This window comes from Lynx rufus, unplaced genomic scaffold, assembly GCF_022079265.1.
Source record: "Lynx rufus isolate CCGP_SWC_20201006 ecotype Redwood Valley unplaced genomic scaffold, mLynRuf1.p SCAF_3, whole genome shotgun sequence".
Classification (NCBI taxonomy): domain Eukaryota; kingdom Metazoa; phylum Chordata; class Mammalia; order Carnivora; family Felidae; genus Lynx; species Lynx rufus.
In genome coordinates this window covers 175,641,912-175,669,398 of record NW_025814845.1, presented here as the reverse complement: position 1 = coordinate 175,669,398, position 27,487 = coordinate 175,641,912, and the positions used below count along the sequence as shown (strand labels likewise).

The 27,487-nt window shown below is 36.8% G+C and overlaps 1 protein-coding gene across 1 annotated transcript in view; it reads left to right on the top strand.

The window, feature by feature from the left end:
• Nucleotides 1–27,487, top strand: part of TNKS (tankyrase) — a 210,691-nt gene that overhangs the window by 84,184 nt on the left and 99,020 nt on the right. The window contains exon 4 of the mRNA XM_047092410.1: nucleotides 26,881–26,917. Coding sequence (XP_046948366.1) covers nucleotides 26,881–26,917 — 37 coding nt within the window. The remainder of the gene's footprint in view (nucleotides 1–26,880; nucleotides 26,918–27,487) is intronic.

The following is a 27,487-nucleotide window of genomic DNA, read 5'->3' as shown; positions in this document are numbered from 1 at the left end:
GAAGGAACAGTATTTTTTTTTCTCTGCCCTTCAAGGCTCTCCAGCTAGATTATGAATGAAATTTATGTGAGACAGATTAATAGAAAAAAACCAAAGTTTTAATACATGTGCATGGAGGCCCACTCATGAAAGTGAGACCTAGAGAAATGACCAATGCAGGCAGTTTTTACACATTTAGATGGAGAGACTATAAATTTGTGGGGAATCGACAGGATCAAGAAGACAGGTGTTTGGGAGCTCTAATTAGTAGAGAATTCCAAGCAGAATTTAGGCTGAGGTGTTAGATGAGAAAAGACCAGGTTTGTTCCTGTAGTTTTCTTGGCTTTTGAGTCCTATCTCTGGTGATAGGATATCTTCTTACTTCTCAGGACAAGGAGGGAATTTGTCATATAGGAGATTTGTTTCCCACTTTCAGGGGGACAGAGGAGGGTCTGAGGGTCCTTGTACCAGCTCTTTCTAATGTTAACTTATTTAGGAAGAATCCATATATCGTACCAAGTGACGCAGTTTGGGGTGGCCCGCCCTTGGCCCCTACTGGGAAAAGAGGGAGAGAATGTAAAGCACATACTTAGGTAGAGAATTAAAAGTTGGTGAGTCTGGGCAAAGAATCCTCTGTACTAATTTTGCAGTTTTTCTCTAGGTTTGAAATTATTTCAAATACAAAGATTTTTCAAGTTATCATTGTGGGCAAAAAGCAAACAAACAAACAGAAACAAAAACAAAACCTGGGGCCCCTGGGTGGCTCAGTCGGTTAAGGGTCCAACTTCGGCTCAGGTCATGATCTCAAGATTTGTGGGTTCGAGCCCTGCGTCAGGTCTGTGCTGACAGCTCAGAGCCCGGAGCCTGCTTCAGATTCTGTGTCTCCTGCTTTCTCTCTGCCCCTCCCCTGCTCATGATCTCTCTCTCTCTCTCTGTCTCAAAAATAAATAAACATTGAAAAATTATTTTTAAAAAGTGACAGTTGGGTTAATAAATTATATGGTCACTCTACTATTTCTGCTTTTCAAACTCAGATCTCAGTGTTACTTTTTCACATTACTAGTGATTAGGAAAAGCTCCATCTTCTTTTCTTTACATTTTACTTCTAACTGCATTGGCATTTCCTGTTTATTATTCTCTCAAAATTAAATGCTTATTTCTATTTTGGGAATAAAGGTCAAAGTCTACATGCCTTACTCTAGATCAGCATACCATTTTATGAGCATTGTTAGTTATTAACTGTCTTCGTTTTCTGTCTTTCTCTGAAGAAAACTCTCAGGCATTACATTCGTTGAGATTGTTTTGAAACAAATAATAATAGCTGGATCTTTTTCTCTTTTCTTTTCCTCAAGAACACAATAGACTCAATGTTCCTCCCTGGGTAAGAATGTATTCACTCCCTTCTTTGAGGCTACATGACTTTAGTGGGCACTAGGTAGGTATCAGTGCCCAGGCAGCTTTTTAACCTAATTAGCCTTCTCAGTTTTGTGCATCTGACTGTGATAGGTAGGTGAGTGGGATTTTCTCTTCTCAGGGAAAGGACTGGGCTTACTCACAGTGTCAGTAATTTAGACTGTCTTAAAATTGTACATTTGAGGGGCGCCTGGGTGGCGCAGTCGGTTAAGCGTCCGACTTCAGCCAGGTCACGATCTCGCGGTCCGTGAGTTCGAGCCCCGCGTCAGGCTCTGGGCTGATGGCTCAGAGCCTGGAGCCTGTTTCCGATTCTGTGTCTCCCTGTCTCTCTGCCCCTCCCCCGTTCATGCTCTGTCTCTCTCTGTCCCAAAATAAATAAAAAACGTTGAAAAAAAATTAAAAAAAAAATTGTACATTTGATTATCAGCCTCTGACGGTTTAAAAATGCTTGACTTTTTTTTTTTTTTTTTGACGTGGGCATTGAAAAGTCATCCGAATTGACAGGAGTACCACGAATCATCTGCTCACGTCTTTTTGAATGCAAGAGGAAACTGTGTATCTGAAATGACTATGAGTATTGTTTTAGGTGTGGGCATTTCTTTTCAAAGAAGTAGTTTTTAGGAGATTAATTAGACAGGAAATCAGGGCTCTACAAATAGGCTGTCCGTTGATCTGTGGATTATCAGAGCTTCGCCACCTCCAGTTTAGGTTATAATTCTTTTCTCTCTGAACAGGAGGAACAATGCCATGTATCAGTTCTTTCTTTCTTTCCTTCTGGTTTTTTCTTCGTGGGAAGAAATTCATTGCTCTTAATTTTAGTTGTATGTGTTTGGCATCAGTGTATGGAAGTAGGCCCCAGGTGAGTGAAAAGTAATCTTTCCTCAGCTGATGTTCTAATCTTTCTATGTTGTTTCTCCATTATTCTATTACCCTCCATTGCACTGAAAGTGAATGATGTATCGATTATGACAGGACATAAAAATGACTCTTGTTTTTAAGAAGTCATTAGAATGCCGGTGGCAATAACAGACAGACATGAGAGACATATCCTTTTCTCTGGAAGAGTGACAAATTTTGTGGACTTGTTTGAAAAATAAGTCTTCTTTCATTTTTAAAAACCTAATAAGGGAGGAGAAAATAACTGCTCACCTGTAATCTTTATAAAGCAAAAAGAAAAACTTGCCAAATAGAAATATTAATGATTATTTATGGAAGAGAAGACTGGCCAAGAATGCAGAACAGAAATTCAATTAAGAATGGAAGCAATATTGGGGCACCTGCGTGGCTCAGTCAGTTAAGCATCCGACCTCGGCTCAGGTCATGATCTTGCGGTTCATAAGTTCAAGCCCTGTGTCAGGCTCTGCGCTGACAGCTCAGAGCTGGAGCCCGCTTCAGATTCTGAGTCTCCCTCTCTCTGCCCCTACCCTGCTCACACTCTATCTCTCTCTCAAAAATACACAAAAACAAAACAAAAGAATGGAAGCGATATTTAAATGCTTTATGCTTAGTACCATCATACCAAAAGTCTGTGATTTTATTCATTCCTTTCTCTTAAGAATGTATTTTTTATACCTTTCTTGATATTTTAATTCTTAATTAGGGGCATTTGACAACTTAAAGGACTAGGATTTCATAGAAAGTCCTTGGATCCTTTTATATTTCTCTGTATTTACCTTAATCATGGCTTTCATGTCATTGTTACTGTGTTCATTATTTAAAGTACACTTTGGGCCAAATGTCATGTATAAATGTTGTGGGTGATACTTTGCATTATGGCAGGATTTGGACCTAAAGATTGCCTCCTCTCCTAGAGAAGAAAATGGCCATGATCGTACAGCCACATCCACATGTGTAATTATATGTGTGCTTGTGTGTGTGTGTGTGTGTGTGTATACAGACACATATTCATTTCACATGATTACTCTTTTTTTCTTTCAGAACAAAACGATGTTATTGAATGATAGTTTGTATATTTTGTTTCTTAAAGAAAAGAGAATGGAAATATTATTCCAAATATGTGGAGTATTTGTAATATTATAAAATAATCTGAGAATGTATTGTAGGGAGTTGGGGGGAAGAGACCGAGAGAGAGACATTTACTTTGTACCTCAGTCACAATAATTTACGCAGAACTACCTGATGGCCAGTTACGATGATACGTTATGTGCCTTCCTAAAAGAAGCTCTGGCATTACTGTTAGTTCCAGCATCTGCCCCAGGATGTATCTGTCTCCACAAGTTATTTTCTGTAGGATATGAAAGTTTCTCAGTTCAGTCTCTGTCATGAAAATTATAGATCTTCATTTCACACAAAGCAGAGGATGTAGTCTTAAAGCATTTCTTGGTTTCGCTCTTTGGCAGATAACCTCAGCAAGTCTTCTTGTATTCCAAGGCAAATCGGTAGACCCCTGGGACTTAAAATTTCTACACTTCTAAACAGCTACAGATAATTCTTTATAAGCTTATTGTAGATGTGTTTGCCTTAAATCTTTAAGGTTATCAAGATGAGAAAACATTAGGCTGTCAGGAATCTGAAAATAGCTTGCTAAAATTTTGTACTAACTCACTCTTAGGTAATCCTTGTCACCACTCTGGTGTAATTATTTGCTGAAGCCATTACAGAAATGGCTGTCTCTATCAATTGAACCACATTTACCCAAAATGAATGCATTGTATTTTTTGCTAGCGCACAATGAGAGATTATGTAAAGGAAGAATCGTTTTCAGTATTTGCAAGGTTCTAGTTGCCGTTAATTATAGCTTTCTCTAAAATGTGTGACTACTATTACCTAATCACAACTTAGAAATGTGAATTTATTTGAAACCATTACCTGCTGTTGTCACACCAAGGTTTCCACAAACATAATTTAAATTTTGTTTGTGTCTGTATTCTCTTTGGGCTGGGGACAGATGATTTGAGATGGTGGCAAATGGGCCAGAGTAATGTCATCTTTCATAAGCACGACCAGCCATGAACTATTTTGCTATAATATGTTAGACTTTTTTTTATGTATAAAAGAAATCCTTGAAGTTGTCCTTGAAATAGGATTCAATTCCCTTTAGTTTAGAATATTGACCACCAGTTTTTTTCTTTTTCTTTTTTTCATTTCTTTTTCACCCTAATTTCTCCTCAAGTCTTTTCTGGGGATACTTTAATTCTCTATTGAAAATGAATAATAGTACCTTAAGTAGAAATGTGTTAGTTCTTTCCTTGGTTTATACCTGCAAAGAAAATATTACTAAGTAAATGCACATACTTTAGAATCTCATAAAAATTCATGTAAATTTAAACCAAAACATAGAAAATTCATTATTTTACCCCTTTTGGAGGACTATCACAGTAACTACCTGACTATAAGTCTATAAATACTATACATCTTCATACCCTGTTGTCATAAAGTTTATGTCATAAAGTTAGCATAAAGATTATGCTGTACTCCCAGAATATTCTGAAAAGACAAACATTTTATCTAATTTATTTTTATGTTAATTTTAAGTCAGTGAAAGGAAGAGACAGATCAAGTGAAAACCAAAATCTGCTTTAATAAGCATCATTTAATATGAGAAATGATCCAGAGAGGTTTGCTTTTTTGCTGTAATTTTGGAGTCATTTATAGAATCTTGGGCAATGAGTTTTTATTAAAATTTATTCTTTAGACAGAGTCTTGAAATGTAAAAAGAAATGTGGAGTGGTACCACTTCATACCCGTTAGGATGTTACTACTTTAAAAAACCCAGAAAACTGCAAATATCGGTCGGGACATGGAGAAGTCAGAATCTTGTGCACCATCGGTGGGAATGTGAAATGATGCAGCCACTATGGAAAACAGTATGGAGGTTCTTCAAAAATAAAAACAGAATTACTATGATCCAGCAATTCAACTTCTAAGTATTTATTGTAAAGAATTGAAAGCAGAGACTCAGAGCTATGTGTATACTCATGTTCATAATAGCATTATCGGCAGTAGCCAAAAGTTAGGAGCAATTCAAGTGCCCATCACAAGATGAATAAAGAAATGTGGTATGTCCATAAAATGGATTTTATTCAGCCTTATAAAAGGCTCACCACTTATAATTAGTCCAGTATGCTCCTGGAGAAAGAGAGAAATAACAAGTTCTTTGCATAACATAAATAGCTATGTTTGATTAGTTTATTGATTACTGTCGAAATTTTTTCTTCCCAGTGTGTAATTCAAATAGCTGTCTCAGAACTACTTGCCTTGCATTCAGAGGTAAGAGATACGTTCTAAAAAGCTAACAAACTGTAGCAAGCCACACTTAATGCTGGAGAGTACACTTATATATTTATATATGGTTACAATAATTTTTATCTGAATTAAAAGCCACCTGACTCAGCAGTTTTAGATTGGCACATCATGTTCTGTGTTTATTTATCCTGTTTTATTCATAATGCAGTTATCTAAATCTGTATCCTAATCCTATAGTATTGGATTTTTTTTTCTTCTTCTTTTTTTTTTTTTTTAGGAATTTCCATGCAACCTTGTGATACTTTTATACTCAGTTCTAACGTTAGATACTATTATTGCAATGGTACTTCCTCTACGTAAGACATTCTTTTTATCTAGTGACATTTATCACTATTTATCATGGACTCCTCCAGATATGCAAAGGTGAGATAGGTATTCCTTTTGTTTTAATAAAGTACACTGAATGTTCCTGGGGAATATAAGAATGAAAATAAAATATGCTGTCTGACTTAAAGGAGCTCAGGTTAGGCAAGGAACACAGACAAATGATTTTTTATACAACACAAAGTGTTTGGAGCACAGAGGAAGGAGCAATTGATTCTCCAGAGAGATTATTAAAGCCAGGAACTCAGCATTTACCTTACCCAGGTTGTTCTCTACTTTTGAGGCCTAGTATTTTCTGTCTAATATTTTTATGTATTTTTCCATTTAGAATATTCTGTTTTTCCATTCTGTTTTTCCTCAATAGTGTCAAAAGAATATGGCCGAGACGAAAACCAAATGATATTCAATTTCACTCTCCAGTTACTTCTGGGTCATCTGAAAGCATGGCATGAAACAAATGCAATAAACAAACTGAGCAAAAGGAAAAAATACAATTCTTTTCTAGCTTGTTCTCAGCAACAACAGTATCATTCTCCCGAGTAGATAGTACTTTCTTCTGTATACAACAAGAGGCATCAAGTGATTACGATCATTATGCAGAACGTGAACACAAGAAATTACTGTCTCGAATGAGGGTAAAAGTATGCTTCCCTGTGTGTGTTCGCTGGTTTGCCAGTTGTTTTTTCAAGTTAAAGCTTGTGTAACTTCGGAACCTTTTCCTGAAGATGGTAATAGGTAGTAAGTAGCTTATTTAACATGAGTTTCAAATGTACCCTTTAAAAAATTTTCCTAATGTATTAACAAATGTCTTGCAACTAAAGAAGCAAGAAGAAAGGAAAAGGAAATAGGTATCTGCAGTCTGCCCATCACAGATTTATTTAGGGCCTACTCTGTGCTTTATTTAGGGCCTACTCTGAGCTCATGTACTGGAGATCCACACACACAACACACACACACGCACGCACACCAGCAGTGACTAGCAGAAGTGATCCTGAAGCCAGGCTGGTGATGTCTTTATTAAAGCAACAGTAACTCATTAGAAAGGATCGTCAGACCCTTTTATAGCTGTGGGATGGCCTTGTAGAGGAACTTTGTTTTATGTGGCCTTGTCCAGGTCTCGTTGGAAACAGTCATTATCAGCAGGGCTGACTTTCACTTCCTCAGTAGGTACCATAGTACTAATCCGAGATTACTTTTATTTTTGATTTATCTCAAAACTCATACTTTAAAATACCGACTACTTATGTAAGTGCATCTGAATCTTGAGCCAGGTTTCAGAAGGATTGCTGCCTCGTATGATTGACACATTTCCGTGGTAGAGACATAAAATTTGCCAAAGTCAGTATGCATTTCATGAAATCATTGTATGTAATTTAAAGTAAATCTAAGGTTAAAATGAACCAAAAACCAGACACAGACTTATCGTTACTGACAGGTGGATATACTTGAAGTCAGTAGATCACCAACTAGGATTTAAGAAATATCAAATGTCTGTAGAAGAGGAACTTATTACCGGTACATAATACTTCTTTTTTGTGGAATGAAGTTTTCTCTTTAATGAGGAACTAGAGATTTACTCCTTGTAAGGTTCCATCAGTCTTGTTAAGATTCTGTTTTGGTGTGGAGGGGAAGGGAGGTTCATTTGCCTGGTGTTTCTAATTATCTTCCTCTGAATAGCTTTCACTTCTTCTTAGAAATTATTTAAACCACTCCATTTCTTTCTACTATTTTATTTATGTGGTACATCAGTTTCAATAGCTTTCTTCTCACATTGTGATTACAACTTTCTAGGGGCCCAGTTGAATTTTTAGGGCCAAAGACAAAATACCTCCCCTGCTTTTCATTATATAAAAGCCATTTATTATAGAGAAATTTAGTGGGGGTGTAGAGAAGTCGATTTTCTCAAATTCCTTAAATGTTAGTTAATTAAAATTCTTTCACTGATGTTAATGAAAAAGAGGTCCTGTCTCCCTGCTGGTTTATAGGAAGAAATAATACACAGTTATTAGTACATCAAGTGCTTTAAAATTTGAAAAGCATCATCACCATCATCATCTTGTGTTGGAGGTCTGCTGTGAATCAAGCAGTGTCGGGTGTTTTGTTTCTCTTATCCCTGACCCTCAGAACACCCATAAGATAAGCATTATCTTTCTCGTTTTACCATAGGAAACATGAAACCCTGATGAAGGTTAAATGATTTGGTCAAACTGACTTGGTGAGATAGTAGCAGAAGTAGGATTCATCTAAAGGGCTGGCACAAAAGGTGATGCTTTTTGTTGTGATGTAGCAGTGCTTCTGGGCCAGGCCCAGGCCATGCTTCCCCCTGAACAAGTGCACATGGCACCCCCCTCTTTATGATCAAAGTCATGAAGTTAGAGGAAGAAAAAAGATTAAAGACAGCGGTAATATGCCATCCTGACTCCAATTAGAGCTTTTTAGCTTCTCCTTTTATTTTTTGTCCTCAAAAAGCATGTGGAGCTCTGGAGGAGACTCATTATTAACCCATCTTACTTAATATGAAAGATTACTGTAAAAATCCCAGACACAAGTGAAATGTTTTTGCCAGAAAGACTTTGTTCTGGAGTCAAAGAAGAAAAGAAAATGTGTGTGTGTGTGTGTGTGTGTGTGTGTATCCTTTTATATCTTATAAGGATATATATGTATGTTTATCTATCTATCCTTTTCTACAAGATTATTTCTGAGTGAGGTACTTATATAATGTACATTTAAAGGGCCTTGTGAATTACATAAAAATAAATGTAAACATTTTAAAAACAATGTTGAGCAAGTAAATTAATTAAATCATAGCAGTGTTCAATTATTTGGAATCTAAAGCCATATTTTTAAAAACTAGGTTGGAGGCTTCAGCTGCTGAAGATTGGTTTGAATTTGCCTGTTGTTTTTTTTTTTTTTAATTTTTTTTTTTTTTCAGCGTTTATTTATTTTTGGGACAGAGAGAGACAGAGCATGAACGGGGGAGGGGCAGAGAGAGAGGGAGACACAGAATTGGAAACAGGCTCCAGGCTCTGAGCCATCAGCCCAGAGCCCGACGCGGGGCTCGAACTCACGGACCGCGAGATCGTGACCTGGCTGAAGTCGGACGCTTAACCGACTGCGCCACCCAGGCGCCCCTGCCTGTTGTTTTTTAAAGGTGAAGTGGGAGGAAGTTAAAGGGAAGAGAACAAAGCACATTGTAAACACTCATGAATCAAATTACTATTATTTAAGTGATAACGTTTGTTGCTTAAGGGTATTAACTACATAAAGGCAAAGATACATTGGACGTCAAGGTCTGCTGGATCCAGAGACTCAAACCGCATCCTGTATCTGTCACTGTTTCTCTAACCACCCACCTCCTCCTGCCCCCCTCTCTGAGCACTCTTCTGCCTCCTTCTCTGCTTCCTTCCTTTCATTCCTGTTCTTTCTCCTCCCCTTCTCTGTTGTTTTGTTCCCTGCCTCTCTGTTTCGTTTTTCTGTTGTTGTTTTCTTAGAGTCTTCATGCGTCAAAGAGCATGGCCATTGGCAGCTCTGGGGCCACAGCTGTATAGCTTTTCTTATTTTTCTAATGTAAAAAGAGGGCTCTTTCCCAGTTGCATAGTGAACCGTCTCAAGGAAGAACTCTGAGCTGCTTCAGTCAAATATCTGTACCTGCATCAGGCACCGGTCTGTGGCTGGAGTCTGATGTTTGGCCAGGGGTGGAGCGGGGCTCTGATTGGCAACCCCGTTGCAACCACACACAGTAAAGGAGGGAGATGGCCCACCGCTAGGGAGAGAACACGTATCAGAAGAAAGAGGTAGCAGGCACTTGGGCAGACAAAAATAACAGGTCTGTTGTGCTTTTCTGTTTGGATTTATGTTTTTCCCTAGTTTATTCCTAACCTAGTCCTAATAACTAAAGATGGAATATTCATTAAATAATATACCTGCATTTACAAGAAAAATGAAATGTTAATTCCCTTGCAGTTGAAAGGAGGTATGAATGAAGTTCCTCAGAATTTCACCAGAATCTTCCTTTCAGAATGTATAAACATGTTTTTATTGATATTGTTTTTTATATCATTGCAAACTTAACCAAAAAGCAGAGTAGCTATTTTCTTTAGATTCATAAACATATGTTATATTTTTAAAGAAAAATCTGTTATATTTATAAACAAAAAAAATACATATTTATTATGCTCCAAAGAAGGTCATGCCGGGTGGAATTTTATTTCTTGCTTTCTGGTCTGTAACTCTAGGTGTTAAATTGAAGTCTTGTTGAAGAGAATGTTTTATTCCTGGCAGCTGGTAGGGAACACCTTGGAAAGTATAATGTACTTTCCATTTGTCAGGAGCAGTGTTTGAGAAGCAGTGATCATCGTGGTTAAACACCCTCTGTCTGCTCTCTACTAGCTGTGGGAGGCACAGCAGTGGCCTCCCAGAGGCGTCCACACACTAATACCCAGAACCTGCAAATGTTACCTTATGAGGTAAAAAGGACTTCGCAGACGTCATTAAGTTAAGGATCTTCAGATGGGGAGATCAATTTAAATTCTCTGCGTAGGTAGGTCCAACAATCACATGGGTCTTTATAGAAAGGAAAGAAGTCCAGTCAGAGAAAAGAGATGCGGCATGCAAACGGAGGTTGTCGGTTGTCGTGGTGCACGGCCACAAGCCGAGGAATGTGGGCATGCCTTAGAAGCTAGAAAAGGCAAGGAAGTGGATTCTCCTTTAGAGCCTCCAGAAGGAATGCAGCCCCGCTCACCCATTTCAAACTTCTGGTCTCCAGAATCCTAAGAGAATAGATTTGTGTTTTAAACCATTAAGTTTCTAGTAATTTATTACAGTAACAAGAAACTAATGCAGTTAGCTCTGTGACCTTCCTTTTTTCAGTTTCCTCATCTGTAAAGGTGGAAATAACAGAATCAAACATTATTTGAGGATTAAATGAGTTCATTCAAGGATAGTACCCCTCAAATAATGAGATCTGTAATTTGATATATGAACTGAACTTAGAGACTAATGAAGAACAGACAGTACTGAATACATGCATGTATAATTTAAGTCTAGATGTATTATAATTTACAGACAACTGTAACATAAACGTTACACATACAATCATGGATCTGGAAGGACCTTAGATTTAGAGCTCAGCTAATCTATTCCATTACTCCTTCAGGATTATCTACTATGTTCCTATATGACATTTCTATACCATATCCCTATGAGCTCTCTGACATAATTAGTCCATTGTTGAATAGCTTAAATGGTTGGTAATATTTCACCCATTTATTAAGCCAAATGCAGTAACTTCTCTTTGGAAGTACACTGTGTATGGCTATGCATTTTTTTTTAAGACCCTCCTCTGAAATACTGGCAGTAATAGAGGACACTTACTGTCACTATAATCACCACCTCTTCCATCTTAGTTTTTATATTGTAAGCTGAATGGCACCCACTCCTACCTTGTTTATTCTGCTGACACAGTGGAAGTTTCTGTTTGCTTTTTTGTAAATTTGTCACATTAATTCATTGAGCTTCCTGTCAAAGTAGCTTCAGAGTAGTTTAATCTGGGCTAGTCTTAAGTCAGTTTTAAGTATTTCTTATATATTTGAGCAGTTGACTTTTTCTTTATTTGTTCTAATAGGGTATGGCATTTATCCTCGTTATTCTTGTTATTCTTGTAGTGTTAGCCACCAGTTGTCATCATTTTGTGTCCTAAAGCTCAGGTTCCTCAAGACCAGATTTTATTCTTTCATGTTATCTGGATAGCCAGCTGTTCCTTTTTTACAAAGTTTTTTTTGTTGTTGTTGTTGTTGTTGTTTTAAGTTTCAAGAAGAAATAATGAATTTACCAAATCCTTTGGTCTCTTGCCCAGGATTGAGTGTCATTATCACTAGAAATGGTCTATATTTCTTTTGGTAAGGTTGTTCATCTCTACAAGATTCATTAAAAGTGGTTAATGGTGTGTTTGACACATTCTCTGAGCATACTCTCAGACACTTTTTGGCATATGCATTTGAACGAGGTAGCCTTGTAAAAAGCTTGTGCTGCCTCTGTGAGTCACCATTAACTATGGCTGGTCTCCCTCTCTGGATCCTCTAGCAGCTGGCAAGGATTCTCCAGTCCTTAATACCTGTGAATTCTCTTCACTGTTGCATACATCTTTAAAAGCCCTATTTACCAACTAAGAAAAGCCTCATTTTTGCATTATCTGGTCAATAGTGTTGAGTACTTTGTATGTTTTACTCACCTCTGAGTTTGCAGTCTTCTGAGAGTCTACCTCAGAAACTATTCTTGGATTCTTTGTCCTCCCTAACTTCATCCCTACCTCTACTTTTACTGCTGACCTTTCTTCTCCCCTACTTCTTCCTTCTTCCACCTCCCCTTCCCTTTCTTCTTCTCCCACCCATCACTCCACCCCTGCCAAATAAATGTCCAGCAGTCATGCTCAGAATCAGAAGTTCCTTACACCTAGGAGAGCCATTCTTAACTTAGAATTTGCTCCTACCTTAGTGACCGCATTTACTGAGTTTTGTAGTCCTCCAGCTCATGATGGTCTCAGATGTTAACTGTCCAAAACAGTAGCTACTGGCCACAGGTAGCTGTTGAACACAGCAATGGGCCTAGTGCCACATGGGGAAATGATAATATTTTAGATATATTGGGTGACATAAAATGTATTATTAAAATTAGTGTCTTCTGTTCACTTTTTTTTTAAACATGGTTACTAGAAAATTTTAAGTTACACATGTGCCTTGAATTATGTTTGCCCTAGACAGCATTTTTAGACACTCTAAATTGAGGAGAATCATTAACACAAAGAAAAAAAAATAAATTATACTTTAAAAATAATAAAATGTATAGCAATCTTATTGGACAGGTACAGCCATGCCTGTACATCTCCTTAGGCCCAAAGAACATTGTTGCATCATTGCACAGTCTGGCTTAGGTTCATAATAATTGGCCCTGATTTGTCACGAAAGGTTAAATCATGTTTGGAATAACCCATTTTTTGAATGCATACGCTTGTGTAATATATTTCACAAAGAAATTCCATCAAGAGCAGAGGAATTAAACTGCTAAATTAGCAGAGTGATGTTGAAAACTTGGCTGTCCGGAGTGATGTGGTCTTTGAGTGTTCCGAGAGAGTCAATTTTTATGGCAGCAGCTGTCTAATAAGGCAAAGTGACAATTTTTACATGAGAGTAGTTGACAAATTCATGCAAGGCAAACAAGTCCGTGCAAGAGTAGAAATCCCAAAATACCCCAAAACAGTTTGTTTCTTCAGAAATGTTTAAAATTTGCTGTCAACTATTGTGTTTATATTAAAATCATTATTTCAAAAATAACTTTTTTGAACCTGTATATAAATTTGATCTCCTCATTCAAGAAGCTTTTGGGTGTAGTACCTGCAGTCTTTGTCTTTGGTTATCTGTGTCTAGAAATGGTGCTAAACATTTCTTACTGGCACATTCTCCAATTAAGTTATGGATAATGCAAAACCAAAACTTCACCCTGAAAAAGCAAACTAATGTTACCATCCGTGTCTGAACCTCATGGCAACATTGTGTGCATGAAGTGATGTGTATCACAGGTTAACCTCGGCCTTCCAAAAAAAAAAAGGAGGAACAAGGAATTTCTGAATAATTATGTTCTGAAACAATATCAAGTGCTTAAAGTTACATAAATCTAAATTCTGCCCTCTAAGAAATAATAACTAAGAGACAAATTTTTATCAGCAAGGAAAAGACAAAAAGACAAGGAATTTTGACTCACATTTCATTGTTATTAATATCAGATTGTCTTTGACGTATTTCTGATAGAAATGTTGCTTCCCTGTATTGCTAGGTATTTAAAATAAGAAGGAACTAGATAAAACTGATACTAAGGGATGGGGTTTAATATATTTCAGATAAGAAAATGAAAATGTACAATTGACGTGGCTGTATGCCAAATCTGCATAGGAGAATGTATCCCAGTAAGATAATTTTAAGATTATCTGAAATTGAATATCTCTTTTTTCTCCTGTTTGCTAATTCAAATAAAAACATTTTTCTGACTTTTATTTAGTCGGACATGAAGCACTTTCCCAAAGCAAAATACTACAAAATAATTTTTCCCCCAAATGCAAATGTGTCCTCTTTTATTTCCTCAACTTTAAAGTCTTTTTTTCCATATTTTTCTGAAATAGTAAATATCCTCCTATGTCTCCTCACTGAACAAAATAAGGAAAGTAGATAAAAATACGAGAGGATAGTTGAAGCCAAAAGTAATCGTAGTAGTACAATAGCCCAGTGCATTCACTTTATAATAAAATGAATGGTTAGGTAAGTTAATCAAGTGAATGTTCAGCCTGATTAGAAATTTTTGAAGCTGGGGTGCCTGGATGTCTCAGTCAGTTAAGCATCCAATTTCAGCTCAAGTCATGATCTCGAAGTTTGTGAGTTCGAGCCACACGTCGGGCTCTGTGCTGACAGCTCAGAGCCTGCAACCTGCCTCAGATTCTGTGTCTCCCTCTCTCTGCCCCTCCCTTGCTTGTGCTCTGTCTCTCTCTCAAAAATAAATAAATAGAAACATTAAAAACATTTTTTTGAAGTTAATGTTATGCTCAGGAAAAGGCCAAATTGACTTTCCAGGCATTATATCTCAGTAGCTCTCTTTATAGTCTTTTAGATACAATATTTTTGAAAACTACTTCTCCTGGAGAACATTATATTTAATATGTCTGAAATGCCTCCTAGCTGGACTGTGAACCCTCGATATGTGTCTTGAAGTGGGCTGTACAAGAATGAAAAGCTGCTGAATTTTAACAACTAAATAATTAAATAAACTATATTAGAAGGAAAAAAAAAAAAAGAGGTTAGAATGGGAGAGAGCCAAAGCATAAGAGACTCTTAAAAACTGAGAACAAACTGAGGGTTGATGGGGGGTGGGAGGGAGTGGAGGGTGGGTGATGGGTATTGAGGAGGGCATCTTTTGGGATGAGCACTTGGTATTGTATGGAAACCAATTTGACAATAAATTTCATATATGAAAAATAATTAATTAATTAAACTATATTATTTAAATAGGTTATTCTAACTTAATAGACATTTCTCAGTATATGAAGTCTGAATCAATAGTAATATATTCATTAAATATAAACTGAAACATCAAAGTACTTCTATGATTATGTTCAGAAAGATTATTGGACAAAGTATTAATCTAAGATCAATGTACAAATATTTTAAATTTTAAATTTTACAGTTCATAGTTGTGCAACATGATATTCCTAATCACACCATAAAGCTAACACATCAGATTACAAACTCTGCTGCATCGTGATCCGCTCGGTGCCTTCTCTCTCCTTGACATTCTTTCCATTCTTATTGCTTCCATCTATGTTCTTTTTCCTCCCACCATCCTCTTGCCAGTGACCCTGGAACTAATCCCCAGTGTCTCCAGGTCTTAACTCATTGAGTTACCAGGTTAAGTTCAGCTTTAATTAGCTTACTCTTGTACTCAAAAAAAGCAAAGAATAACTCCCTCTTCCTATGCCTTACAAAATAATGTTCAATCTTGCACCCTAACATTCAAGATCATTTATTTTTTTATATGAAATTTATTGTCAAATTGGTTTCCATACAACACCCAATGCTCATCCCAACATGTGCCCTCCTCACTGCCCATCACCCACTTTCCCCTCCCCCCCCACATCAACCCGCAGTTTGTTCTCAGTATTTAAGAGTCTCTTGTGGTTTGCCTCCTTCCCTCTCTGTAACTTTTTTTTTCCCCCTTCCCCTCCCCCCTGGTCTTCTGTTGAGTTTCTCAGGATCCACATATCCAGATGGCCAACAGGCACATGAAAAGATGCTCAGCGTCGCTCCTCATCAGGGAAATACAAATCAAAACCACACTCAGATACCACCTCACACTGGTCAGAGTGGCTAAAATGAACAAATCAGGAGACTATAGATGCTGGTGAGGATGTGGAGAAATGGGAACCCTCTTGCACTGTTGGTGGGAATGCAAACCGGTGCAGCCACTCTGGAAAGCAGTGTGGAGGCGCCTCAAAAAATTACAAATAGATCTACCCTATGACCCAGCAATAGCACTGCTAGGAATTTACCCAAGGGATACAGGAGTGCTGATGCATAGGGGCACTTGTACCCCAATGTTTATAGCAGCACTTTCAACAATAGCCAAGTTATGGAAAGAGCCTAAATGCCCATCAACTGATGAATGGATAAAGAAGATGTGGTTTATATATACAGTGGAATACAACTTAGCAATGAGAAAGAATGAAATCTGGCCATTTGTAGCATCGTGGATGGAACTGGAGAGTGTTATGCTAAGTGAAATAAGTCAGGCAGAGAAAGACAGATACCATGTTTTCACTCAAGATCCTTTAAAATATGGACCAGATTTTTATTTGAAGTATTATTCAGTATTCTTTATGCCTTTTCAACATATTTGGCATCAGTCACTTTTCCCCAAATACACCTTGAATTTTCAAACTTCTTTGTTAAGGTAGATACTTATCCAACCTCTAGTTCATTTCCACATGTTTAAAATCCTGCCCAAAAATATGTGGCCAAGCTTGTATATGACTTGACTTCATGAAATCACTCCATACCATTCATATAAAAAATACCATCAGAAGTAGTAAACTTCCATGCTGCTCCACCAACTTGGCCCCTCCCTACTGTCACAAGGCAGAGATTACAGTCCTAGTTTTGTCACTACATAGGTTTAAAATTTGGGGTCTTAGATGAATCATGTATAAAATAAGGACATCAAACTGTTTATACTGCCAAGCCTGTTTTAAAATTCTGTTGAGAAGCCACGAGCACAAACCAGAGGTTCTTAACCTGTGGTGACTTGATGAATCCAAAAAGCCTGCAAAAACTCTAAAAGATTTGAGTTTAGGGTCAAGTGTGCAAGGTGTTTTCTCCCTAGGGAGGGGGTCTAAAGCTATTCTTTCTTTAACTCCTTAGGATGGTCCATGATCCAAAAAAGGTTAGGAACCATCCATTTCCCTGATCTGAATCTTCTATTTACCCAGGCATACCCAGACACACACAGTATCTCTCTCAGTCGCATTGGTAAATATCTGAAAGCTTTAAAAACGTAGTGCTTAGTTCTGTTATCTCCTTAGGGTGGTCCTCCACTTTTCCTCACCACTCGTGACAGATAACGTTCACATGGGTGAGATCCTGCCATCAACAACAGTTCTGCACTGCAGCCTGCTGAATGCAGGAGATGCTGTGTAGGTTTGGTGCCGTGCCTGGCGTGCTGCTCTAACTCTATCGCTTTTTCTCCTGCTGATTCCAGATTAAGTACACAACACAGTAGTGGTAGCTGTATTATTGCCATATTGTAGCTATTGAATGCATGTTTTTTAAATGAATAAAGAAAAGATGTTATTCAGAGGACAACTAATAAATGAATGGCAGTTTAAAAAAAAAAAAAAACAAGAGTTTGAATGAGAAAGACTGTGCCTAGTACAATACCATCAAACTTCACTAAAGTTAATGAACCTCTAAACTTGAATAAGAGAATGAGTGATACTTTGGGGACAATATAAGAAAAAAAATACATTAAGCATTTGCAGTTGAAATAAACCACAATTGGTGCTTTTGAGAAGGCCAGAATGGCAAACAAGGTTACTACATCTTTTAGAGATTTTTGTAAACCAAGGACAAAATACATTATACAAAGAATGTAAATGCAATCATGCACAATAATTACAATGAAGACAAGCCAGTTCTTATATTATTCAAAAGGTAGTCACTTGCCCTTCTACATTAGCCTCTGTTTTTTAGGTCCTTGTTATAAGAAGCAGAGGTTGGACAGTTCCCAGGTAGGTGTCTCACAAAACTCCAGGCCCTCAGTAGCCTGATGCATTGAGGGGCCAAGTATCCTGATAAGTGTAAGACTGCAGGAAAGTAATTTTCCTTTCACAGATAACAGCATGGTTCCTACACATCAAAATAATGCTTTGTGTATATATTCTCAGCTCTGGGATTGCAGGTAGCATGTACCAGTTTCTCACATGAAGAGATCAAATTTGTGTATTCTCCCTGTTTAAAAAAAATAACAGGGCGCCTGAGTGGCTCAGTTGGTTTAGTGTCCGACTCTTAATAAATCGGCCCAGGTCATGATCTCGTGGTCTTGAGATCAAGCCCCATGCAGGGCACTCTTATGCTGAGCGTAAAGCCTGCTTGGGATTCTGTCTCTCCCTCTCTCCCCCTGCCCTTCCCCCACTCACACACACACTCTCTCTCTCTCTCAAAATAAATAAATAAACATTTTTTTAAAAATTGAAAAAAATACAAAAGCACAATTAAGTGAAGAACTAAAAAGCTGTGCAAATTAGTTCATTTTAGGTGAATTGCCCCCATGAGAGGCAGGGTTGGGGTTTCTAATTGTGAGGTTGTGGCAGAGTTGTCTTATATCTCATTAGTAAACTTTTTCTATTTTGTTCTTGTTTCTTTCTTTCTTTCTTTCTTTCTTTCTTTCTTTCTTTCTTTCTTTCTTTCTTTTTCTTATTTACTTACTTACTTACTTATTTAAGAGAGTGAGCAAGAAAGAGGAGAGGGAGAGAGAATCTTAAGCAGCCTCCACATTCAGGGTGGAGCCCATTGCTTGCTTGATCCCACGACCCTGGGATCATGACCAGGCCAAAATCAAGAGTCAGTGGCTCAACTGACTGAGCCACCCAGGCGCCCCTCTTATTCCTTTCTGTAGGTGATACATCCATATTCCAGAATTAAGAATTTTTCAAATTTTTAAAGAAGTCATTATTTGGCAGTTTCTTATAAAGTTTAAACATGTACTTATTATATGTAATACCCCTACTCCTAATATTTGCCCAAGGAAATGAAGATATAGGTCCTTGCAAAATATGAATTTTTATAGTTACTTTATTCATAATCTAACAAAGAGCTGGCAACAACCTGGATCTCTAGTAGCTAGTGAATGGGTAAGCAAATTCAGGTGCATTCATATAAGGGAATACTGCTTAACACTCAAAAAGAACAAATATTGATCTGTCCAATGACATGAATAAGCATTTGTACTGAGTAAAAGAACCCATATTCAAAAGTTTACATATTCTCTGATTCCATTTGTATGGCATTCTAAAACTATAGTAAAACTATATAAAACTATAGTAAAACTATAGGGACAGAAATAAGATCAGCGGTTGCCATGGAAGGGGGTTGGGATAGGAGATTGATTATAGAGGGGCCTGAAGAGACTTTTTGGGTGATGGAAATATTCTGTGTCTGGAGGTTGTGGCCACAGGCTGTATAAGTTTGTCAAAATTCACAGGATTGTACATCTAAAAGGGATGGATTTAACTTTACATAAATTATACTTCAGTATGCAAATAAAATAAGACACTGTACATCCATCTTGTATGCCTTATAAAACATCCCGGTAGAGTCTGGTGATGCACCTTGTAGTCAAACATTAATATTTTTGCATTGAAATATATGATAACTAGGTACGCTGAGTAGGTTAAGTTTTGCTGCCAGACGACTTTTTGGAGCCTTTTGGATTTGAGATTTACAAATAAGAAATTGTGGGGGCGCCTGGGTGGCTCAGTTGGTTAAGTGTCTGACTTCAGCTCAGGTCATGATCTCGTGGTTCATGAGTTCCACTCCGACATTGGGCTGTCTGCTGTCAGCACAGAGCCTGCTTTGGATCCTCTGTCCCCTTCTCTCTCTGCCCCTCCTCTGCTCACTCTCTCTCAAAAATAAATAAACATTAAAAAAAATAAGAAATTGTAGATTGATGACTATGGAAAAGGGACCACTGGTATAGAACAAAGAATATAAAACTATTGGCCCGTTTTGGATCAAATATGGATTTTACTTTTCCAAACCCCTTTTTTGGGAGGGGAACAGCCATTGTGATAAAAAAAAATCAGTGTCACACGTCTCCCAGTCTCACCCAGCTCTCCCTTCTTGTCTTCTTTTTGATGTATCAAAAGGTCTTTTCCTCTGCAGAATAATCTAAAAGTCCTTTCCTTTTTAAAGTATAGGCATACTTTGGAGAATTTCTCATTGGTTAATAACGTCCTGTAGGAACACCTTTCTTGGCTTTTAATATCCAGTTTTAGAGAGTGTATATATCTTGTAATATACCCTTTTTGGGGGAAGTAGTGTACATTTATTTTTATGCCCCAAATTTAAATACTTACATTTTTAATAACAAAAATCCAATGAAAAGTCTTGTTACGTACCAGATACAACTGACAGAATGTCAGAGACCTGTATAAATTATTTGAAACTCTGCAGAGTGTCCATAAATGGGACACTTTGGACTAGATGTTGCTGGGGCTAAGCAAGGTCATATGACCGCCCACACAGAAACTAAGGGTTAATGATTCTGTTATTTATTTGGGCGCCTGGGTGGCTCAGTAGGCTAAGTGTCCAACTTTGGCTCAGGTCATAATCTCACCATTTGTGAGTTCGAGCCCCGTGTCGGGCTCTGTGCTGACAGCTCAGAGCCTGGAGCCTGCTTCAGATTCTATGTCTCCCTCTCTCTCTGCCCCTCCCCTGTTTGTACTCTGTCTCTCTCTCCTTCAAAAATAAACATTAAAATAATTTTAAAAGAAAATAATTGTTATTTACTGGTTGCATTACATGGTTTTTTCGCAGAGCCTTTGTTATATTTGAATGTTACATTATGTTTTTTAAATGTTTTAGGACATCGGTTTGGGTTTTGTGTTGACATGTAATCTGTTGTTATTTTTTATCATTTAAATATTGTGATCTGGGATAATATAATCGTATTTGGGGATCTTTTTCTTTGAAAATTGATTTTTCTTTTTTTGCAGGGAGTAGGACACTTCCATTTTCTCAAAGAATTGGAAAATTCTCAAATAATCTTTTGGTTTATATCTAGTTCAATGCTTAGATGAACTTTTCCTTAAAAAAAAATCTTACCAACAAAATAGAAATATCTATAATTAAATATCAGAATTCTACAGATCACCACTTTCTTCTGAAAGAGCTATTTTCATTTAGCTTCTGTTAGAGTGTCACCAAAATATAGAACCAACTAAGTAAATAGTATAGGTTGACTAAAATTGCTTTACCGCTTATTCTGTAATTCGCAGGTGTAGTACGTTTTATAACAGTTCAGTAGAGATTTTGTTTCCCACATAATTTATGTTTTTCCTTAAAGTTTGTTTGGAGCAACATTAAAATTGTATTAGAAAAAGAGCTGAGCAATATTGAGAATCAAATACAGGATGAGAATTTTACACCTGAAACCCAAAATCATTGAACCCTTCACCTTCCCTTTCCAGATGGCAATAAAATAGAAGAAGGTCCCTAGAATATAGAGTGACTTTCCCGAGGTCACACAAGTAAATTGATGGCAGAGGTAGAATCCACTCCAGATCTTTTATCATACAGTTCAGTGTCTTCCCCTATATTTCATACTGATGAAGAAGTTGTTTAATATTTAATAGGGGAAAAAAGTTTACAGAGTTTTGGCATTGACAAATTAATAGTAAGAATAATATGGAAAGTAGCTTATTAAAGTAAAAGATGACTTCTTTTTTGTTTTTTTAAGATGACTTCTTAAATAGTCAATAAAAACCCTAGAGTAGCATGGTCCAAAAAATGTTTAACTGTTCTAATGTTCTCTCTGCACTGTCTGCTGGAGGAGACAATAGCCACATGTGCCTATTGAAACACTTGAAATAAGGCTAGTGCAACTGATGAACAGTTTTTGTTTTTGTATAATGTGAATGTCCGTGAAAGTAAATAGCTATGAGAGAGTGCCGTGTACTGTATAGGACAGCACGGCTTTGAGGTCCTCTGGTATGGACCTTTGGTATGGACTTTGGTGTGGTAGTGCAGGCGATGTTTAATGTTAGCTAATGTTGACTAATTAAAAGGTCCGAGTTGTAGGAAGCAAAAGAAAATAAAAGGATCTCCACTAGAACAATTCTCTGTTCAAGCCTAGAATTTGAAAGCCCCACATTATTCTGCGTTTAGAATGGAGGTGGAGTGTGTAGTTTGACCATGATTCTAGACTTAATTAATGGTATGGACTTTGACTCCAGTATCAGAATGAGTGGGAAGACTGATAAGATTCAGAAGTAGGAGGAAGGCGTGGAGAACTCTTACAACGTCGTAGTTTTTCTCCAGTTGTCCTGAAAATATTTAGGAAAGATTTCAGAGAGAAAAAAGAATTCAAGAACTCCTGGAGCCATTGTTTATTAAAGTAGAATACCAGTCTATCTGCAAATTGCTTTTGGTGGAAGACCTGTAGCTTTAAGCTTCTTGAGATGAGATTATTTCCCAGTGCTTTAATGAAATTCCTTCCACAGCTACATAGTTAGTTCTGAATTTTCAAAGCTATTAGTGAAAATACAATGGAGTTTGTCACCTAAATTAATATTTTATTCCCCATGTAGGCTGTCATTTTAGCTACAAGAATCAGTTAATCTCTTATATTTGCTGGTACCTTGATGAGAAAGTATCTCTGTAAGAATTATCAATTCATGGTACTATTTAGCACTCAGCAGCGCAAGGGTCCCTACACCTGATAACTGAGATGATTGATTAAAGTCTTTACATAGCCCTTCCCTTGAGGTATCTAAAGCAGGAGGAATTAAGCATGTTAATGGAAATGCAGAAAGCATTGATCATTTGAATAGACCTGGAATGAATTTTTCTCATTCCTACTCCCTTGGTCCAAAATGTTAAAACAAACTAAAAAGGTTAAGCCCTGTATACTTTTTTTTTTTTTTTTGCCCATGTTTACAAGCTCATATGAGAGTTCTAATGCTTTAAAATGGTTTTGATGGAAATATTTAGCTTAAATAATATAAATAGGTTTAACCTATTTAAAGCTAGTTATTGTTAACTATTTTTAAAATTGTTTTATTGCCATTACTGTTTTGTTACTCTTTGGTTTACATCATCTTGTAGAGCTCAGGTTTGGTTAGTTTGTGCTTACATATTAGCTTTTTTCAGGGCCTGGCTGATCATGAATAATGTTCAGTAAAACCTTAGACAATTCATTTAACTGCCTCGGTGTCAATTTCATTAACTGTAAATGAATATGTTGCAGATGATCCCTTAGGAGAACAATTCTGAAATTGGAGGTGAGGTGACAGAAGAAAGGTGACTTTCAAACTCCATTTCCCTCATTGCATCTAAGAAGATGTTACTATAGGCATATATTGTGAATGGCTTCAAAGTAGACAAAAGTCGTAATTCTTTTTTGGTCCCTCATTGCTCTAAGAATTTGTGATTCTGTGTTCATAATCTTTCCATGCTATTTCCCCTCAACAAAGCCAAATGACTCATTTTTACAAAACTAAGTCTCCTTTGATTCTTTCACTTGCTAAAGAAAGAGGCAAAAGCACTTTTAAATGTTGAAATTGAGGTAAGTCAATAATTATGACTCCTATTTATTGATGTAAGTTTTCTTCATTTTTATTCAAAAGGTAATTTTGCCTTCATACTAAGTGAAAAGAGAAGGGTTTTTTTTCTAACTACCTCAGAGAAATAAAAGGGGAGTTTCATTTTTAACCTGTTTTGACCGTTATTTTTTAACCTTTTTTTAAACCTTTCTTTTTAACACATTGACTCACACCTCCTGTGTGTGTATACTTGTGTGTGTGTGTGTGTGTGTGTATTTATTTTTACATATATCCTGGCATTAGTTTACTAAAAAGAAAAAGCAGTTCAGACTTTGAAAAGTAAACTTTGTGGCTTGCTTATTTTTTTAATCCCACTTATTTTATTCTAATCAAAGAAAAATATTTTAAGCTATCTGTTTTCAGCATTCCTGGCTGCTATTATCTTGACTGTAATTGCCTAGTTTCCTTTCCGGCTGATCTATTGCTAGCCTTTATCTGGATGTTATTAAAGAATATAAATGCTCCATAGAGCACCATATAGTCCCAGCCAGAATGTTCTCAGATTCTTTGCTAAAATGACACCAAACCAGTGGTTTGGCTGGTAAGTAAGTAGCTCAGATTTGTTGTCAGAATGTACAAGGGATTCTAAATTCACTGCTCGTTGTTCCTGAGATGTAGCATTTGAAAAACAGCTTCAGCTGTTTATGGATTATGGTCCTTGGGCACCAGATAGTGGATGTTGGAATGTATTGCAGAAAAGCTGATTAAAGTACTAGAGCCTCTAAAAGTAAAAGTAGAAAGTCATTTGTAATACCTGTGCCTGACTCTGTCGGGTGCACTTATATGGTTCCTTTAGAGAGCTTTGGTTTATTATCATCTTATCCATGCAGGAATAACCTTTTTGTAAAAAAAAAAAAAAAAAAAAAAAAAAAAAATGCGCCTTTTGGAGAAAACATTCATAAGCAATACTTGATGAGAAGTTTATGTGGGTAGACTGATTTGAACCTTGAAAATCCTAAATACTTTGCACTCTTATTATCTAGCTTATTAGAGTCTTGTTTCACTACGACTCAGCTTTCAATAGTAGCTACTTCAGTTCCCAATTTTCATGTGTTGTGACCGTCAATCAGGGAATTTACACTGGCCCCAAAACATAAACTATGTCAGAATTCATTGTCCCTCCCCACCCCCTACCTCTTGGGCCACTTTTCTCCCTGACAACAGTTCACAGAAGTAGAGTCTGGAGATATTTTATATTATTACAAAACTTACAGGTCTTTAAATATACTTCGTACTCCTCTTGTTGAGATATTTCCGTATTTCTTCATTATTTTTGAAGTAAAGTTCAAACTTCTTAGAGAGCCGTTCGTGATCTGTTCCTTCCCTACCCATTCCCCTGCAGTGTGAGTGTGGTTTCAGACTTACTACTGTTTCCCTTCCTATTGGTTTTTGTTTCTGTTTTACACTGGTTGCCTGCTTCTCCTTCACCCTTTTTTCATTTTACCTGAGAATCGCTTGCTCTTCCTTCAAAACTCTGCATACATTTCCCTTCTTCCAGGAAACCTTCCTTGAGCCACAATTACCCTGCCTCTTACTAATCTCAGTCAGACCAGCCTTTAAGCTGTTTATGACTTTCACAAGATTCTTTTCATACTCTACTTATGTTTGTCTGGCTCACTTAAGAGACCAATACTCCTTGAGTTCAGAGATGGTACTGGGGTCTTTTGTGGGTCTGAATCTGGCATTTTCAAATAAATGTTTGTTGACTGACTGAATGACTTCTAGAGATAATCTCATAATTTGACTTACTTTGCCCCTGATCCTTAAGGCATCTGAGAGTATGGTTTATGTCATATTCCTCACAAGGAGCTTTTAAATTGACTCACTCACTTCCATATTGCCACCTAAAATGTGTAGTAAAGTCTTTGACTTTGGGAAGACAAGAACCTATTGGCTAGGAGGTACAGTAATATAAATCTTAACACTGTCAGTTAGCCAAAGAATGTGGAATACAATATATGGGAAATTGGAAAGACCAACTCTATGATGAATGATGCATTCTAGCTTATCCATGTAGATTGTTGAATCTGTGACTTTAGTGGTATATAAAATTTCCTTAGGAGGGAATAGATATTTAATAACTTCTTCCTTATTTGAAAATAACTGTTTACAGTTTCTAGATTTTAATGTAATCTTAATATGAGAAGCAAGACAAAGTTTGAACCAAAAGAATATTTGCCAGTGATGGGCTATAGAATTTAAGCGTGTACTTGGTTGTCCTTAGGTGTCTTTTGAGTATTTGCATCAATATTCTGCATTCTGTTACAAAACAGAAACAAAATGCAAAGAAATCCATATTTATAAATGATAAGATGTTTAAAACAATTTAAGCTTATTTCTTAATAGAATTGTAACATTTTCATTTAATCTAAAATTTTATTTCTTCTATGTATGGTTAATATTTGCTTTCATGTAATTATTTGCTTAGACATTTTGTATAATTATTTCTCTAATGATATAGCAAACTGACTCAGCACATTATAGCTGAATCATAGTCCTGGCTCTTCTTTTTATTTATTGAATAAACAAACACTGTATTGTTAAAATTCTTTGTCCTTCAACTGAGTTTGCAAAAGAAGCTTGTTTGTTAGATCTTGCGTACTCTAAGGAATGTGTATCAAAGGTTTGAAATTATATACCTGTTTTTCAGTCTGCGATATTTTTAAAAAATAGAAGGGAGCAAAATTGTCCACGTCTCAATAGTTGGCTATCTGCTTACTCTCAGAGACCCCAGCCTCCTTTTTAAAAATAATTTTAAGGGTTTCTTGTTTACTAAAATTTGGTATTGAATTTGTGTAAAGTCTGAAGATTGCAGCATGCTAGAATATTTTTGTCATCTAAGACTGTATTCACTGTTTGGGTTTTTGGAGCACTGCCTCCAAGAGGTTCGTAGCATTTGGTACGGAGTTCACGTATTTCTAGTCTACAGACCTACCCTATTGAGGCAAAAGCTTCATGATGCTGATGTGTTTTTTTCTACTGCTATAATGCTCAGCAACGGTAATTAATTAAAAAAAAAAAACTTTCCATGTCATTACAAATAAAACTGAGGTTTTTTTTTGAAGGCTAGTAATTTGTACCTTTAAAGAGCCACATTATTTTGCTTTTGTCTCAGAATGTATTATGCTTCACAAGTATACTGTGACAGCCTGAATAGGAAAGGGGGGAGGGGACATTGTCTTCAGCTGGCATGCTGTTATCAGAGGGAATGTGTTTCTGGACACGAGATTTAGCATTCATTGGTTGTCTGAAGAAAGCTATTTCATCTGAGGATTGGACAAGAAGCTGCGTCAATTTGCTGCCCGTCTCCAAGGCACTGGTGATGCTGCCTTCACAAGCTGGCTAACGTCACGGCTCCATCACCCAGCGGGGTGTGGACTCTCTTTTTCTGTTCTTCTCTATTTAATTCTCTATTTGCTGCCTACTGCATTTCTTAATCTGTCTTCTGCCAAATGCTAACAGCATGATATTTTGCAATCATCTAGGTGAATACAAGAAAGACGAACTCCTAGAAGCTGCTAGGTAAGTGATTCCATTCATTTTAAGTGAGTATAATGCATGTAAGGGAGAAAAGGGGGAGGGCAGGTGGAGGACTATAAAAATTATAACATGTTATTGTCTCGCTTGGATTTTACGTGATAATGCGGCTGAGACCCTATACTCAATCTCTATATACTTTGTTTTACATGATGTTTATTAAATGATAGAGTTGTGCAACATGGCAAAGATTACAAGGTTAATTTTATTTGGAACATTTCTCAGGGTACCTGCAGACCTTAGTTGCCCAGCTTTTCGGATGATCTTCGTGGAGTATTTAAAAACCTATCTCTTCATTTTTCTCAGAAAATTTTTCTAGCAAAGCTTGTCTGGGGAGTATAAAGTAAATGTTAAAATTCTCATCCATTTTCTTTTGTTCTTGGTCATTTATAATTTAATTAGTTAGCTTTGTTCATCATTTTGTATGTATTTTTAAGCCCAGTGTTTTAGAGCACTTATCAAAATAAAGTTTGTTTGTAATTAAGAAGGTGACTTGATGCAGATAAATAAAACCATTAAAAATGTAGAAAGATGTACTATCCAAGATGTACCGCT